This window comes from Crassostrea angulata, chromosome 4, assembly GCF_025612915.1.
Source record: "Crassostrea angulata isolate pt1a10 chromosome 4, ASM2561291v2, whole genome shotgun sequence".
Classification (NCBI taxonomy): Eukaryota; Metazoa; Mollusca; class Bivalvia; order Ostreida; family Ostreidae; genus Magallana; species Magallana angulata.
The window spans coordinates 38,845,877-38,862,277 of NC_069114.1; the positions used below are offsets into that span (position 1 = coordinate 38,845,877).

A 16,401-nucleotide genomic window follows, 5' to 3' on the forward strand; every position below is an offset into this window, starting at 1 on the left:
ACCTATTGTCATGGTTAAGAAGAAAGATGGCTCATATAGGTTCTGTGTGGACTATAGACGCCTCAACAGCTGCACCGTTCAAGATGCATATCCTCTCCCGAGGATCGATGAATCCTTAGACCAGTTGTCTGGGTCAACTTGGTTTTCTACACTTGACCTTTGTTCGGGCTACTGGCAAGTAGAAATGGAGAGTGCAGACAAACCCAAAACGGCATTTGCAACGAGGCGAGGTCTCTTTGAGTTTAATGTAATGCCTTTTGGCTTGAGTTGTGCTCCAGCTACATTCGAACGCCTCATCGAAAGCGTTTTAGCGGGTTTACAATGGGACATTTGTTTAGTCTACTTAGACGATATCATTGTCACTGGTAAGACTTTCGAAAATATGTTGGAAAACCTGGGTAAGGTTTTTGAAAGGCTACAGAAAGCCAATTTGAAATTGAAGGCCAAAAAGTGTTGCCTGTTCGCCAAAGAAGTTACTTATCTTGGCCATGTCATTTCTGAAAAAGGTGTCGCCACAGATCCAAGCAAAATAGCTGCAGTGAAAGAGTGGCCCGTGACATCAAACGTCACTGAGATAAGGTCATTCTTGGATTTGTGTGGCTATTATCGCAGGTTTATCAAATACTTCTCTGCTGTTGCCAAATGTCTTCACTCCCTGACTGAGAAAGGAAAATCATTTGCATGGACAAAGGAATGTCAAGAAGCATTTGAAAAGTTAAAAAGCCACTTGATTAACTCCCCTATATTGGCTCACCCAGATTTCAAAGTCCCATTTATACTTGATACTGATGCAAGTGACCAAGCAATAGGAGCGGTGTTGTCACAGAACATAGATGGGAAAGAATGTGTCATAGCCTATGCAAGTAGAACGCTGACAAAATGCGAGCGTAGATACTGTGTCACACGAAAGGAACTCTTGGCAGTAGTTCATTTTATAAAACATTACAAGCACTACTTGTATGGAAAAGAGTTTTTGGTTCGTAGTGACCATGGTTCACTAAGATGGTTGTTTAACTTCAAAAACCCCGAAGGTCAGCTTGCCAGATGGCTAGAGACATTAAGTGCCTTTGATTTCAAAATACAACATAGGCCGGGGCTTCAGCACAAAAATGCAGATGCATTAAGTAGGTTACCATGTAGACAATGTGGATATGATCCATCAAATCACTCGCAAAAGCAAAGTGTTTCAGGCAAACCACAAGATAAGTCACCAAAGAGTCATGTCAATGTTGTTAAGTTAGCTTCTGAAAGCAAAAATTTATGTCTCAACATCAGGGAAGTACAAAATAAAGACCATGAATTGAAGCAAGTAAAGAGCTGGTTGGAAAGTACAAGCAAACCTGCATACGAGGATATAAGTGGTCTTGGATATGTTTTGAGATCTCTTTGGTCTCAGAAGGATAGCCTTGTGGTAGAAAATGGTATCTTATACCGGAGGTATGATGCTGGCAATGGAAAAGCGTCTTGTCTACAAGCAATAATACCCCGAAGCGAACGCAGAATTGTTTTGCAATATTGCCATGATATGAAGACTGCTGCACATTTGGGTGTTACCAAGACACTAGCCCGAGTTCGACAGAAATACTATTGGCCAGGTTTAAAAGCTGACACTAGAACCTACATAGCTGGCTGTGAAAAGTGCTCTAAGAGAAAGAGTCCACAAATGAGGAAGCGAGCACCAATGAAACTTGTAAAAAGTGGGATTACCATGGACAGAATTGCGACTGACATCTTGGGTGAACTTCCGTTGACTGAAAACGGCAATAAATATATTCTAGTCATTTCCGACTATTTTACTAAATGGACGGAGAGTTTTGCCATGCCAAACATGGAAGCTGCAACCGTTGCTAGAATTATAGTTGAGGAAGTTGTTGTACGATATGGAACACCCTCAATCATCCATTCTGACCAGGGTCGCCAGTACGAGAGCGAACTGTTCTCCGAGATGTGTCATGTCTTACATATAAAGAAGACACGTACCACCCCTTACCACCCACAAAGTGATGGGATGGTGGAACGTTTTAATAAGACACTTGTGACGATGCTTAGTGCCTACGTAAATGATCACCATTCTGACTGGGATAGGTTTTTACCTTATGTCATGATGGCATACAGATCATCAGTACATGAGACCACAGGGTTCACACCAAACCTCATGATGCTTGGTAGAGAGGTGACTACACCGCTGGACATTATGTACGAGATGCCAACGGAAGTTAAATATATTCCAAGCAACAAGTGGGCATGGCAACTCAAAGAGACAATGGAGGAGGCTCACAAGTATGTCAGAGAGAATATAAACACAGCTATGGTGAGACAGAAAAGGTACCACGACCAGAAACTATCATGGCAAAAGTTCAAGCCAGACGATCAAGTTTATGTTTACTTTCCTATCAGAAAGGTCGGAAGATCCCCGAAGTTCACTAGTTACTGGCAAGGTCCATTTAAAGTACTCAGAAAACTGACAGACTTAACCTACAAGGTTGATTGTGGACAACGTGGCAAACCACAGGTTGTGCATGTTGACAGGTTACGACTAAAGCGTGATCAAGTATTAAGAGAAGAGGTTGTTGAAGAGGCTAGTTCTCACGTAGAAACTAACCAATCTGCTACAAGCAACGTCAAGGCGGATGTTATAAGCGATGAAGGGTCTGAAACAGATGAGGTTGACAATGATGTTAATTTGGGTGCAACGGGTGGTTCTAGAATTAGAAGACGGCCTAAATGGCTGCAAGATTATGTCCAGTGGTAAATTGTCTTTACAACAAGTTTTTTTTCTGTTGTAGAGAAATGGCGAAGACGAAGACTACCAGTGCAGAACAGCTGAAGAAATGTCCATTCTGTTCCTTTAAAAGTAGAAGTCACTCGGAATGGAAAGACCACAAGGCCGATTGTTATGAAACCAGACACTTTTGTAGACGATGTGATTATTCGACGGACAAGAAAGTCAACTACATCCGGCATCTAAAGAGAAACCATCCAGACGAAGTTGAGAAAGGTCAAGGCAGCCAACAGTCTGATAATGCAGAGGGTATTAAATCCAGTGAAGATAGTTTATCTAGAGATCTCCACGAGGACGAGTCTTCAGATGAAGAGGAGTGGCTCTCACAGGAACCCGACATAACCATTGACGAAGAACCGGGTACCAGTGGACCTTCACCCTGTGAGAAAGCCGTCGACCCTACTGTTAGAAAGAGGACTCAACCCATGCCCGTGTATACACCTGACCGTTGTAAGACACCGAGGCTGGATGACAAGACAAATGACCCCACGTGCAAAGTTGCAGATAAGGCTGTTCAGACAGACCCAGTTGTATATACCAAGTCGATCAAGACAACAACCATTGTCCGGGAGCACGGACGCAAGACAATCACTGTAAAGAGGGAAAAGATGCTGTAGATCATCGGCGTATTGACTTGTTAATTTTTATTTACTTATTGTTTGTTCTGACAGTAGAATCATGCGGGACGCATATTCTTAAGGGGAGGGAAGTGAAACGGTTGAAAGAGTTATCTTCCCTTGTTTGTATTTTTATTATCAGTAATTATTGTAAATAGTGTTATTAAAATGTCAAATGATTAAAAGAGTGATTCAAGTATTTTTATTATATAAAAACAAAACAACAAAAACAGGTATTGTAGTTTCTTATTAGTCAGATAGACTTATAAATCGAGAGAATATGTTTGGATGTCCTTAAACACTTGTGTTAGACATAACGCAATTGGTTTAAGAGCCAGATGGTGTCGCTAGTTGTGTTCGTTGATGTTGTATAGTCTGCATAGAAGACTCATACGTAAAGTAATCCCTGAGTGCGAATTACTGTGTTGTAGAGTTTCACAGCCGTGAATTCTGTAAGTAGGAAATATTGGTTAATTAAAGTGGATTAAGTCAGGTTCTCCGAATGACAAATTGAGAGGCCAAGTGGCATAGCCAGATTGATTGACCAACTTGCATTACCAAGTGGCTGAGCGACAAGTTGCCTTGCCAGGTGGCAAGGGCGGTTGACAAACATAGAAATAGCCACAAGGCAGTGGCTTATATATATCTGTATATATTGAGAAACACCACAAGGCAGTGGTTAACCTATATCTGTATATTTTGAATTAAAGCTTTTCATCATAGAGACACTTGGCAAGTGTCATTTTACTCTTTGTTTGCATTCCCTATAAAACTCGGGTGAACCGGGTACGGACCGAGACGCCTGGTCGAGGCCGCGACACGTTACAATATAAAGTTCTGCAAAATGAACTTTTCCTTATCTTTTCGTTATTGTTTTATTTAAAATTAACTGATTGAAAGAGAGGGGCTAAAACTTCCGTAGAAAACAAATAACGAACATTTAATTAAGGTGGTATGGGACACATATCGATATTAATGTTGATAAAAGTACATTGTTATCAAAATACTTGAAATCACCGTTTTAAAATTTTTCAAATTTTGACCCAACAATATATTTTAAAATTTTTTGGAAAGGTAAAAATTAATAAAACTCCAGAGGGATTCGAACTAATGACTTACAAATTCGCAGTAATGCTCTGACCCATTGCCCTACGCTGTTGGTGTTAGGTTGCAATTTCGGGAATGAAAAACTTTGCTTGAATCAAAATGCTGGATTTTATTGTTTATTTCGCTCGGCAGTACGTCACAATATGGAGGTGCCCCATACCACCTTAAGGTCCGATGCGACCTATCTTCCATAGTTCTTTTAAAAAAATTCTTGTGAAGATTTCCACTACGTAATTCCATAATTATATTGCATGTTATATGCTATCTTTCTGTTTGGATATACACATGTAGTTTCAATGGAAAATATTTAATATGACTTTATTTATTAGCATTAAATTGCATGCAATTATACTGAAAATTCAAAATATTCAAACTTCAAAAATAGCCTGGTAATGTATGTGTAATCTCTCTTTTACGAATTTTTAATAATTGTTATCTTGTATGCCATCTGGGCCCAAATTGGAATTAAAATTATACCTTGAATTTTTGGGCATTAACCGGTTTAAATGCAAATAAAAAAAATTTCAGGGAAAATTATTTAAAATTGAGGTACTTCTGTGTCCTTTATAATGATGTCCAATTCGATAATTTGTGATTCGATCGTGAAAAAATGTTCATTAAAGAAATATATGAAAAACGTTGGTTTTTTTTTGCAAATCTCTTTACTTACATTTTATGCTTAAACATTTTTCTTTTAGTGTTAAGGTGGTATGGGATACCTGTCGATATCAGTGTGGATTTAAGTACATTATGATCAAAATACTTTCATCGTTTTAAAATTTTCTCAAACTTTACAATATTTGACTCAAAAATATGTTTTAAAATATTTTGGAAAGATTGAAACTATAAAGGCCCTAGCGCGATTCGAACTCATGACTTGTTCAATGCCATTGCAAAATTGACATTTACGAATCGTTTGTATTTCCTGAACTTATTGTGCAAACTCTAATTATCTTGTTCACGGGACCTTTTATTAGGAAAAAGCAATAATGTAACCAACGCATTTATACTAAAATTGTATAAAATGAACGTGTCTTAAAAAATTAAAATCAACTTAACAAAGAGACAACGTGGTTCAAAAAAGGGTTACTTTACCTTTTGTTCATGACAGTTGAACTATAAGAAAATACCGGTATATAAGAAATTTAAATAATCGGCAAACTGTTTTAAATAAAGACGGTATAAATTCTTCTACATAACAACACCCTGGTTGTTTTAGACATTGAATTGAATGCCGCGTGATTCATTGTGGTTGCTTAACAAAGTATATAATAATGAAAAAAAGACATTGAATGTTAAGGTATTTGATGAATATAGCCAAAAATTTGCTTTTTGAAAGGGTGCGTCTTAATTACTTACTAGAATAAATATACAAATATTGTTAGTTCATCAAAACATATGGGTTTAATATTTTTCCTTTCCTTTTTTGGGGGTGGGGGTGGGACCGCTAGCTGATTTTGGATGCCATATTTACATTACATTTTTATATCCTATTTCCGTTGCCATTATCAATCAAAGTACTGAAGAACTGACGGGAGTTGATTTTATCGATTGTTATTTATTTTAGAATCAACGATATATTATTTTGCATGGCAAGTAGTTTCCTATATGTATTTGAATTATGCACATTTTTTAAAATATGAATTATTCTCCGACAAGAATTTGGCGAAAACCCCATATGAATCATGTTGTGTAATATTTAAAGAATTAATTCTATCAAACTACGTATCAGTAATCGATATTTCAAAGAAATAGTACGGATCCAAGCAATATTGAGCTCTAGTCTCGTTCAACCAGACGCTCGGCTATCTCCGTTAATCTACGCTGCTTGTCGGAGATTTACGGATATATTGAACTCTGGCGTAGGAATACATACAATGTACGACTACACAAAATATCTAAATTGTTCGTACCATTTAAAATTTGACTATTTACAAGGCATCTATAAATGAGTTTCCTTGAAAAACAATGTTCTAGAATACATTACATCGAATTTATCGATTATTTTCAAGAACTTAATGTTATCAGCGGTGTAAGTTTGTGCTTAGGTCCAAACACTGTTTCACTTTCGGTTTGCCCGAGTAACTGCATAGGAGAGTTGATTTAAAATCACTCCCAAAAATTAATCAAAGTACTGAAGTACTGAAAGCCGGGCTCTTTTGGTGTGTCTTTATGCATATTGTGTAGTAAAGACTGAAAATCTCTCTCTCTCTCTCTCTCTCTCTCTCTCTCTCTCTCTCTCTCTCTCTCTCTTCATGCTTTTAATGTCGGCAAAGCATCAGAGAGCGACCAAATTTTGTAAGCGGCTATAAACAAAAAATATGTCTGTCTAGTAGAAGTTAAAAAGTTTAACAGTTACTGCCTTGAATTTTGCAACAAGCATTATATATTCAATCCCTGTTTCTTAATCGCGCAGCAAAGTAGTTCATGGAAATTCATGCGCATTGTATGTGTCCAAAATGCATAGTAATGTTTTAAAAACACGTTATTAATAAGAAAACTAAAAAAGATAGACAATTCATTCCAAATTTAAAAAAAAGAAACAAAATGCCAACACTTTTGACAAAACGTGGCTCTTTGTGTAACTATTTGGTATAGCGGGAGCTTTACCTTGACGCTGTTTGGTTTTTTGTTTATTAATTTGTGCTATTTATAGTAACATTGGCGATTTGCCTGCCTATAGCCAGGACTCTGCTTTCAGCAAAGCCCGGCTAAAAAGCTACTTTGGCACTTTTAAAATTATAAATCTTTGGCCGAAAATATTACAATATATCACCTACAATAACAATTAATGATAAGACTGTTAATATCAACTTTATCTTTTATCTATCAATTTTATCTATTGACGTCGCGATGACGCACTCATTTAATACATATACTAATTAACTCTAATTATTATAAGGGCCAGCTCACAAATATCCTTCCTTGTCGTTTCGTAGAATCAAAATCGAAAATAGACAAGCGGGAAAAAAATGGGTGTACAAGCTTTGTGGAAGAAAATGGATAAAACAAATGAACTTGACCATATGGAATACGATAATGTTGACATGGAATTGATTTCAGAGTCCAAGAAAATATCTGCTGAAAAAAGCTACAAGAATTGTCATTGTTTTATCAGTGCTCTTCTCTGTGGTTCTGTTTTGCTTATATGCATACAAATTGGTATTATTTACTTCCATGTATTGGATGTGCTTGAATCGAAAGGACCAAGCGAACATTTGAAGAAACCAACAATGTTAAGTAAAGAGAATGGTGAAACAAGTCTCAATCCTATGAACTCGTCTTTGGAGTCTTTAAAAATGCTTGTTTCCTTGGTAAGAAATTTGAAAATATAAATGTACTTTCGTTTTGATTTTCGTTTTGATTTCCTAGTATTATCTAAAATATAAAATATACGAGGAAATATGTACTTTCGGTTTGTGTAATCACTCGTGTGTATCCGACGATGCATTTAACCGAAAGTACCGTGAAATAACATGGATAAGAATTGTGCATTTAAATCGCATACCATTTGTTATCAAATACGACTGACACGATGATTGAATAGGAATCGCATGTTTTCGAATATTATCGATTATATTATTTAAAGGAATGACTTTTTTGTTAGGAATAACAACTTTTCTAAATGGGCAGTGGCGTCGGAGGCAAATTGAAAACCTAATTCCCAAAATCATGAAAATCCTCATCGGGGGGGGGGGGGGGGGGGGGGTATAGTATAGTATAGTATAGTATAGTATACTATAACTCCAACTTCTCAATATTTCAATATGTTTTCAAGGTAAATTTCAGATCAATTATGTGAAAAAGTTGGGGGGGGGGGGGGGCCCCTCCCCGGTTCCGAAGACTATGATGGGTATATACCAAGCTTTCGAATATGAATGAAATGTTTTTCGAATGTTTTCGAAAGAGAAGAACATTTAAAAAAATGAATACCATTAAATCATTTCCTCTAATTTTGGATTGGGATGCGTTAGTGCAGAACAGTTATCAGTGGCTGATTTGTATGTTGTTTCGGTACTGCGAGATTAAAATGTTATTGCCTAATTTTTTTAAAGTTGCATTTTTCGCATAAAGATGAGATTACATGAAAATTAACACCCCCCCCCCCCCCCAACCCTATAGATATTATACATTGTTATACCTTACTTCAGTTGTATTCATAAAATTTTAATTTCATTGCATGCGCTAAAGCGCACTTATAAATTTTTTTAATTATACCCGTACACACGATTTATGCTTGAAAAATATAGAATGATACTTTAATATGATAATATCTCCCTCATACTTTTAAGTTTGTTTTTCTTTCCCATTTTAGATGGCCAGCGAGCGCTTGTCTCAGAAACTTTTAAATGATAAGACAAAAATGCCAACGGTCATTCAGCGCTTTCTGTCGGCAAAATACAAGACAGGTATGTTTAAATCTATTGCCTCATATCTTCTTTCATTGGAGTGAAGGTAAAATAAATTAATTGCAGTATTGCTTACAAAATCAATTTTCATTGCAGACCATTCCCGTGTTTTATTAACCAAAGCCGAACCATATGACATAGCATTCGGGAATTTTACGGCGAATCAAGTCTCTATTCAGATCCCGAAGAAAGGGTTCTACGAGGTGTCCACAATTGCAACAATGAAAATCACACCCAACATAACAACAGCGACGCACGCGGTATTCCGGGAGTCGGGAAACACCACTGTCATCATCATGAAGCGATCGTACTCGGTACACGCAGACGTTATGGCTTTCCAACAAAGTGTGTTGAAAGACTCCTTTTTGTTGAACCATGGTGATAAACTGAGTGTGTTTGTGTCTCGGGTGTACGGTGTGTACGAAAAGACAACACCAATATCAATACGCTTAGTCGGATACGGAAGCTGAGCACAGCTCCAATCGGAACTTCTCGGACCTTTCCATAAGCGGAATTTTTTTTTCAACCTTTTTCCGAATGGTCCAAGATTTTCCGATTGTATTATTCGATTCCATTACGTTATTATTCAAATAGAGGTTGATTTTTAAAAACGTTTTTAATTAGAATTTTACATTGTATCCCAATAAAATTGTACATTGTGGGTTTTGTACTGCGTTGTAATGCTTTAACTCAAAACATGCAACATGCATGATGTTACAGTATACACAAATCATAGTAAAGAGGAAAAATGCTAATTGGCATACGGGTTTGTCCTTTTGTCAAATGAAGCAAGCTTGTAATTAAGTTGTACTCCAAGTAATTTAGATTTGCACAACATATTTGTTTTATATTAAAACTGGGTAAATTTCATCGCAAAAAACAAAAACTCGCGTGGAATATTGCGGAGTTAAAGACCTTGCTGATAGCTGTTGGACTAAAGAATTCGGCTAATACAACAAAGATACAATATTATCTAGGTACAAATTGACAATGAAATAAAATTTTAAAAAATGTGTAATGGTCCATAAAAAGAATAAATATTGGTATATGACTAATACCTCTTCCAAGTATTAGTCATATACTAATATTTATTATTTTTACATAGAACAATCCTACTACTGGTACACAATAAAAATAAGCAACAATATAGTGTATACAAAATAGTCACATTACATTGGATACGTCAAAAAATCTTTATGACGTAATTTCAGGAGCCAAGATTTCGTAAACTCGACACAATCTTTCGTCTTCTCCGGAACCAAATCTTTTCTTTTCTGTATGGCTGTTTCCAACCTGCAGAACGATAAAACTGGTCTAATTATATACAGTGTATAAAGAATTAAGTATGAATTTCTATACAATGATTCTACAATCCTTTTACTAATGGCTCTCATACAACCGACTTTTGAATTTTCTTTAAATCCATTTTCGCACGAGACAGTGAAAATTAATGATAAACTTCTCAAAGGAAAAAATATGAATACATGGGACATGCATACGTTGTTCTAAATAATTGCAAATTCGCTAAATTTGTCGATCCTATCATCTATAATCCTTTAGCGAAGATAATAAAATAATGAGTTTCTTTTAATACGTTATATACTGAATGTATTTCATAAATTCTCGTAAAAATTCCAATTTGGTCGTCTATATGTTCAGGTAAAATAAGACTGAGATTATTTCATTGATATAATAAACGGATAAACGTCCATGCGGCGTTGGTTGTCGAAATTTAATAATAAGTAATACAGTCATTAAATCACGGAGATAGTACATATTAAACTTTGGTTCCATATTACCAAATTTTGGAATGGGTTCAAATCAGTCATTCATTTCTGTAGAGGAGTTTGAAATTAACAGACAATAGACAAATTAAACTTCTCAGTAAACGTTCACTATAATAATCATCTTGGGTAAGGAAGAATCAATTGACATAAAAAATGTCTTTATTTCTTCCATTTCTTTCTTATCATAAGTGAAAAAATTACGATTTTGTGAGGTAAGGGCAACACCTTTATTTACATATAAATTCTAATAGGAGTTTTATTTTTCCGCTTTATACAAGTAATTATTCTGGGGCTTTTTTTTGGAAACTGTGGTGACTAATATCAACAGCCAAAATAACTCGCTATATACAGTATTTATACAGTTTCTATTTTGTACTATAAAAAAAACAGGTTGAAAAAAAACCCCACATAATATTCATTACCAAATTATTATTAACTTCTCTATACATTGGTTTTTCATTGTTTCATATTGTACAATGTCACTCCCACTTACTCCTGTATGATCTGCCATGCCTGTTGTGATGGGAAATCCCCTTGCCTGATCGCCATTAAAACCTGCCTGTCTGGACTTCCATTTTCCCTGTAGACCTGTAAATCCTCCCCTAAAGCTACGTTTCTGAATTGAATATAAGAAAAACAATTTATACAAATTCAATTGTTTTCAACAAGGTCATATTCCATAATTAACATCATGCCACCAATGTTTTAACCTTCGAAAGGAATAAACACCTTAAAATGAAATAATGCTCACACCATTCCATCCTTGCAAGTCAAATTGTTTCCAATACACTGTGTTCCTTATAACCCCTTTTCCCAGGTCAAGGGTTTCTAATCTGCTCTAATCTCACAAGAGAAGCGGAGCGGATCAGAAACCCTAGACTTGGGAAGATGCATTAACCCTTGATCGATTAGCATTGAAAATTGCTGGTTTATGACGAATGTAGTGTATTGGAAACCTTGGCTAGATGACACCTTTTAAGTCCTATAATATGAGGAAGTTAGGAACTTACCTTGCATTCTGTAGGAGTCTTACAATCACATAGACCAGCTTACACATCTTCTTAGTCAGCTTTGTCATCCCTGGGTGTTCAGCACACAGTTTCTGTAGTTGTTTGGTGCCTTTGCTTCCTTGGGCATCTCTGAGGTACTTGCTGAGGCAATCTCTTCAAAAATTGAACAACATAATGTTTATTTATATATCAGTATGAATGGTAGCATCACTATACATGTATATGTATATGTCGTAGTGTACTGATTCATGTTGAGGATATACATATATATGTACTTCATAACGTATATGTACATGCAAATATTCAGATTTAAGAATGAGTCATACTTGTTCAGAAAATGTTTCCTGCCTGCCCTTAGTTCCTGCCACTCTGTGGATGTTCTGACCATTATCTCTGTGGGAAGGAACAACGTCTCCACACATCTCGGGTCTCCACTGAGCAGCAGCTCAGCAAAGCGGTGTATCTCGTGGATAGTGTAGTCACACTTTTGGTGCTCACTGTTCTAAAGTAACCATAAAAATGAACTCTTTAATTTGGTATGTTTTTTTTTTTTATATATGGCAATTGGCAAAAGGTTTGCACCATATGCAGCACAAAAGTGTTGGACCACTAGGATTTGATGCTAGAAGTTTTTTTTACAGGAAGATACTTTATCTCAACTACCTAAATAATCATAATTCATTATAACATGTATGATGTCAGAGAGAATGTCAAACCAAGTTATAAAAAAATTCTAATGTCAAGTGCCTTTGTGTTGGAAGTACTGCAATGCCAGTAAGCAAAAAATTTTAAATCCCAAAATCAATCATTACATGTTTTTAACTTTCCTCACCACTTACTTTGATGGTCTGTTTAGGTGGATTAAATCCCAAAACATCCTTTGTCTTGGCCTGATACACAATGAACATGTCAGTGTCACTCTCTGGTGTACACAAGTTGTACCTTTTAAAATAACAAGTTACGCATGTTGCAATATATATGAAATAATTGATACTATATTTTACAGTGTGGTTCAATATTCAATCAAAATACATATCATCATTTCTTTTCCATGAAGATTGCAAATTAAAAGAACTCATTTATTTGTATACATGTATATACCAGGACCAAGCAGAGAAAGTACCTTTGACTGCCAAATGGGCATGCTAGAATTATCTTTCCAAGGTCTTCTTCTACCTTATTTACAATTGTTTTCCAAGTATCATCACTAGAGACAGTTTCTTGTGAATCATAAAATGGTGGTGGTATGCGTTCCAACTCCTCCTTTAATTTCAGTTCTCTTTTTTCTTTGAGTTCTGCATAAAATTTATCCATTAGAGAACAGAGGTTTTGGCCAATTGTCTGAGGAATTTCTTGCCAATTCCTACTTTTATTCAGGGGTCCACTGTCTATCAACATATCTTCAGTGTATTTTGATGACAAACATTGCTCTCCAAAGTCTTGGGCAAAGACTGTTATCCATTTCACCTTGAAATAATGCCAGTGGTCAACTAAACATGTAGATTTTTCAGTCTCATCAACCCCCTTCTTTGCAAGGGACTCTCCAACTTCATCAACGCACCCATTCTCCTGTCCATTATCGTCTTTGTCGGGTGGGGTTAACATCTCAGCATATCCATGCCATCCATGGCAATTGTTCACGCTGAAGATGAGAACTACCTTACCGTTTTCTAGGGCCCTGGTTAACACCTCACGTGGGTTGGGAGGATTGACACGATCTTTACAAGCCCACTTCTCCGATCTAATGCAGGTTTTCAGTGATGGAAAGTTTGCACACTTTACAACAAAATACTGTACAACATCTGCCATTTCTATCAGGCTATATTATTTGATGTTGCATCACCACTTGAAATAGGTTAACAAAATTTAAAGTTTTAAATGTGAATAAGATGAGTAGTAAGCAGGATATTAATTCTAATATGTCGAATGAGCATGAATAGTGTCATAATAACTCATTTGTTAAAAAATCAGGAACGTTTATCGCAATCAAATATCAATGTTTGGGTCAATGTTTACATTGAAAGTCTACACCGGAAATAGTTATCATCGTTATAAAAGTAAAACACGAAAATGAAATTATAACCCGGATAAATAACGAGGTGTCCAAAACAAGAGGCCCATGGGCCACATTGCTCACATGAGGAACAATAGGTATGATAAAATCTGCTCAATGGAGTCATAATACAAACTCTACTCTACTCTACTCAAAATATGCTCTATATATTCATATGTTAAACTTCAACCCCCAATTGTGGCCCCACCCTACCCCTGGGGGTCATGATTTTCACAATTTTGAATCTACATTACCTGAGGATGCTTTCACACAAGTTTCAGCTTTCCTGGCTTATTAGTTTTTAAGAAGAAGATTTTTAAAGATTAACTCTATATATTCCTATGTTAAACTTCGACCCCCCCCCCATTGTGGCTCTACGCTACCCCCAGGGGTCATGATTTTCACAACTTTGAATCTACACTACCTGAGGATGCTTACACACAAGTTTCAGCTTTTCTGGTCTAATGGTTCATGAGAAGAAGATTTTTTAAAATTTCTCGAAAGTTTTCATAAATTCCTTATTATCTCCCTTTGCAAAAGGGCGTGATCCTTAATTTTCTCAACTTTGAATCCCCTTATGCTAAGGATGCTTTGTGCCAAGTTTGGTTGAAATTGGCCCAGTGGTTCTTGAGAAGATGTTGAAAAAGTGAAAAGTTTACAGACAGATGGACAGATGGACAGACTGACAGACGGACAGACAGACGGACAACAAACAAAATGTGATCAGAATAGCTCACTTGAGCTTTCAGCTCAGGTGAGCGAAAAAATATTAACGAATGATTCTCAGATCAAATCAATCAGATTTAATGGCAGTATTTTTCTCTCAGCTCTCAAAAATAGTTTTGGTTGCCCGGGGGGATGTTGGTTCAAAGGCATGCGCGGATCCAGAAAATTTTTCCAGGGGGGGTCCGAAGGATAATTGTGTTTGCCAGGGGGGGTCCGAGGCATATTTTCGCGATAATTTTACTATGTAAATTTAATAAATTTTCATTTTCCAGGGGGGGTCGGGACCCCCCCCCCCCCGACCCCCCCTCTAGATCCGCGCATGAAAGGCCTTTTTTGTTAACTGTAATATCAAAGTTGAAATTTTCAAGGGGGAGAACCCCCTTTAAATAACTGTAGGTACTTTATTCAGTTGTCATTTCTTGAAAGGACTATTGCAGTCTTTTATTTCTATTGTTTAACACTTTTAAAATTATGGTGGGTATATTTGGATTAAGTTTTTATATTTTTTTTTCAAAAATATTTCTTCATGAATCTGAAGTCTTCATACACTGCATCTCTTTTATAACTGTAACTTTTAGAACTTTAATATGTTGCTAATGAGTTGACATACAGGGACAGCCGTGTTTTTAATACTGACAGAATAATAGACATTTCTTTCTTCTTTTAAATACATGTACTTGGAGCATACATTTTAGATTGGTTTTAAAATTGCACTTTAAAACTTAAACAAGAGGCCCATGGGCCACATCGCTCACCTGAGGAACAATAGGTATGATAAAATCAGCTTAATGGAGTCATAATACAAACAATCTGGACAATGTACAATAATACATGTAGATCCTGTATAAATAAAATCCATTTTTCCCCCTGGATATTCTTATGTTTATAATCACTAGTCCCTTTTCTAACAGGATGATTTTATAGTCATATCACATGTTGAGTATTGCAGTCCTCAAAAAGATCCCTTACAATTGTTTATATATGGGATATTAAGCTACATCAAACTCTGAACGTTCTTGTGAGGCCAAAGAATTGTCCTGGAGCCAAAGTCTTAACAATTATAAAGAATCATCTGGCTGATTAGTTTCTGAGAAGAAGATTTTAAAATATTTACTCTATATATTCCTATGTAAAACTTTAACACCCCCACCCCCAATGTGGGCTCACCCTACCCCCAGGGATCATGTTTTCACAACTTTGAATCTACACTACCTGAGGATACTTCCACACAAGTTTCAGCTTTCCTGGCTGATTAGTTTCTGAGAAGAAGATTTTTAAATATTTACGCTATATATTCCTATGTAAAACTTCGACCCCCCACTGTGCCCCACCCTACCCCCAGGGATCATGATTTTCACAACTTTGAATCTACACTGCCTGAGGATGCTTCCACACGAGTTTCAGCTTTCCTGGCTGATTAGTTTCTGAGAAGATGATTTTGAAAGATTTACTCTAATATTATATTCCTATGTAAAACTTCGACCCCCCCCCCCAATTGTGGCCCCACCCTACCCCTGGGGGTCATGATTTTCACAACTTTGAATCTACACTACCTGAGAATGCTTCCACACAAGTTTCAGCTTTCCTGGCTGATTAGTTTCTGAGAAGAAGAATTTTAAAGATTTACTCTATATATTCCTATGTAAATCTTCGACCCCCATTGTGGCCCCACCCTACCCCCGGGGGTCATGATTTTCACAACTTTGAATCTACACTACCTGAGAATGCTTCCACGCAAGTTTCAGCTTTCCTGGCTGATTAGTTTCTGAGAAGAAGATTTTTAAAGATTTACTCTATAGATTCCTATGTAAAACTTCGACCCCCCATTGTGGCCCCACCCTACCCCTGGGGATCATGATTTTCACAACTTTGAATCTACACTACCTGAGAATGCTTCCACACAAGTTTCA

At 36.5% G+C, this 16,401-nt stretch overlaps 3 protein-coding genes across 3 annotated transcripts; 2 read left to right on the top strand and 1 right to left on the bottom strand.

Annotated features, from left to right (window-relative positions):
* The first annotated feature begins 1,404 nt into the window (after positions 1 to 1,404).
* LOC128181676 (uncharacterized) lies at positions 1,405 to 3,665 on the top strand. The gene has a single exon (XM_052850158.1). The coding sequence runs from the start codon at positions 2,725 to 2,727 to the stop codon at positions 3,397 to 3,399; it is 675 nt and encodes a 224-aa protein (XP_052706118.1). The 5' UTR covers positions 1,405 to 2,724; the 3' UTR covers positions 3,400 to 3,665.
* Positions 3,666 to 7,426: 3,761 nt separating this feature from the next.
* On the top strand, positions 7,427 to 9,576 carry LOC128181945 (uncharacterized). Its single transcript, XM_052850526.1, has 3 exons — positions 7,427 to 7,820; positions 8,822 to 8,915; positions 9,012 to 9,576. Exons 1-3 carry the CDS (start codon positions 7,479 to 7,481, stop codon positions 9,383 to 9,385), a joined length of 810 nt encoding a protein of 269 aa, XP_052706486.1. The 5' UTR covers positions 7,427 to 7,478; the 3' UTR covers positions 9,386 to 9,576.
* Positions 9,517 to 13,531, bottom strand: LOC128181944 (uncharacterized). The gene is made up of 6 exons (XM_052850525.1): positions 12,836 to 13,531; positions 12,552 to 12,654; positions 12,039 to 12,214; positions 11,713 to 11,865; positions 11,196 to 11,318; positions 9,517 to 10,208 (listed from the first exon to the last, which is right to left on the bottom strand). Exons 1-6 carry the CDS (start codon positions 13,519 to 13,521, stop codon positions 10,085 to 10,087), a joined length of 1,365 nt encoding a protein of 454 aa, XP_052706485.1. The 5' UTR covers positions 13,522 to 13,531; the 3' UTR covers positions 9,517 to 10,084.
* Between the last annotated feature and the right edge of the window lie 2,870 nt (positions 13,532 to 16,401).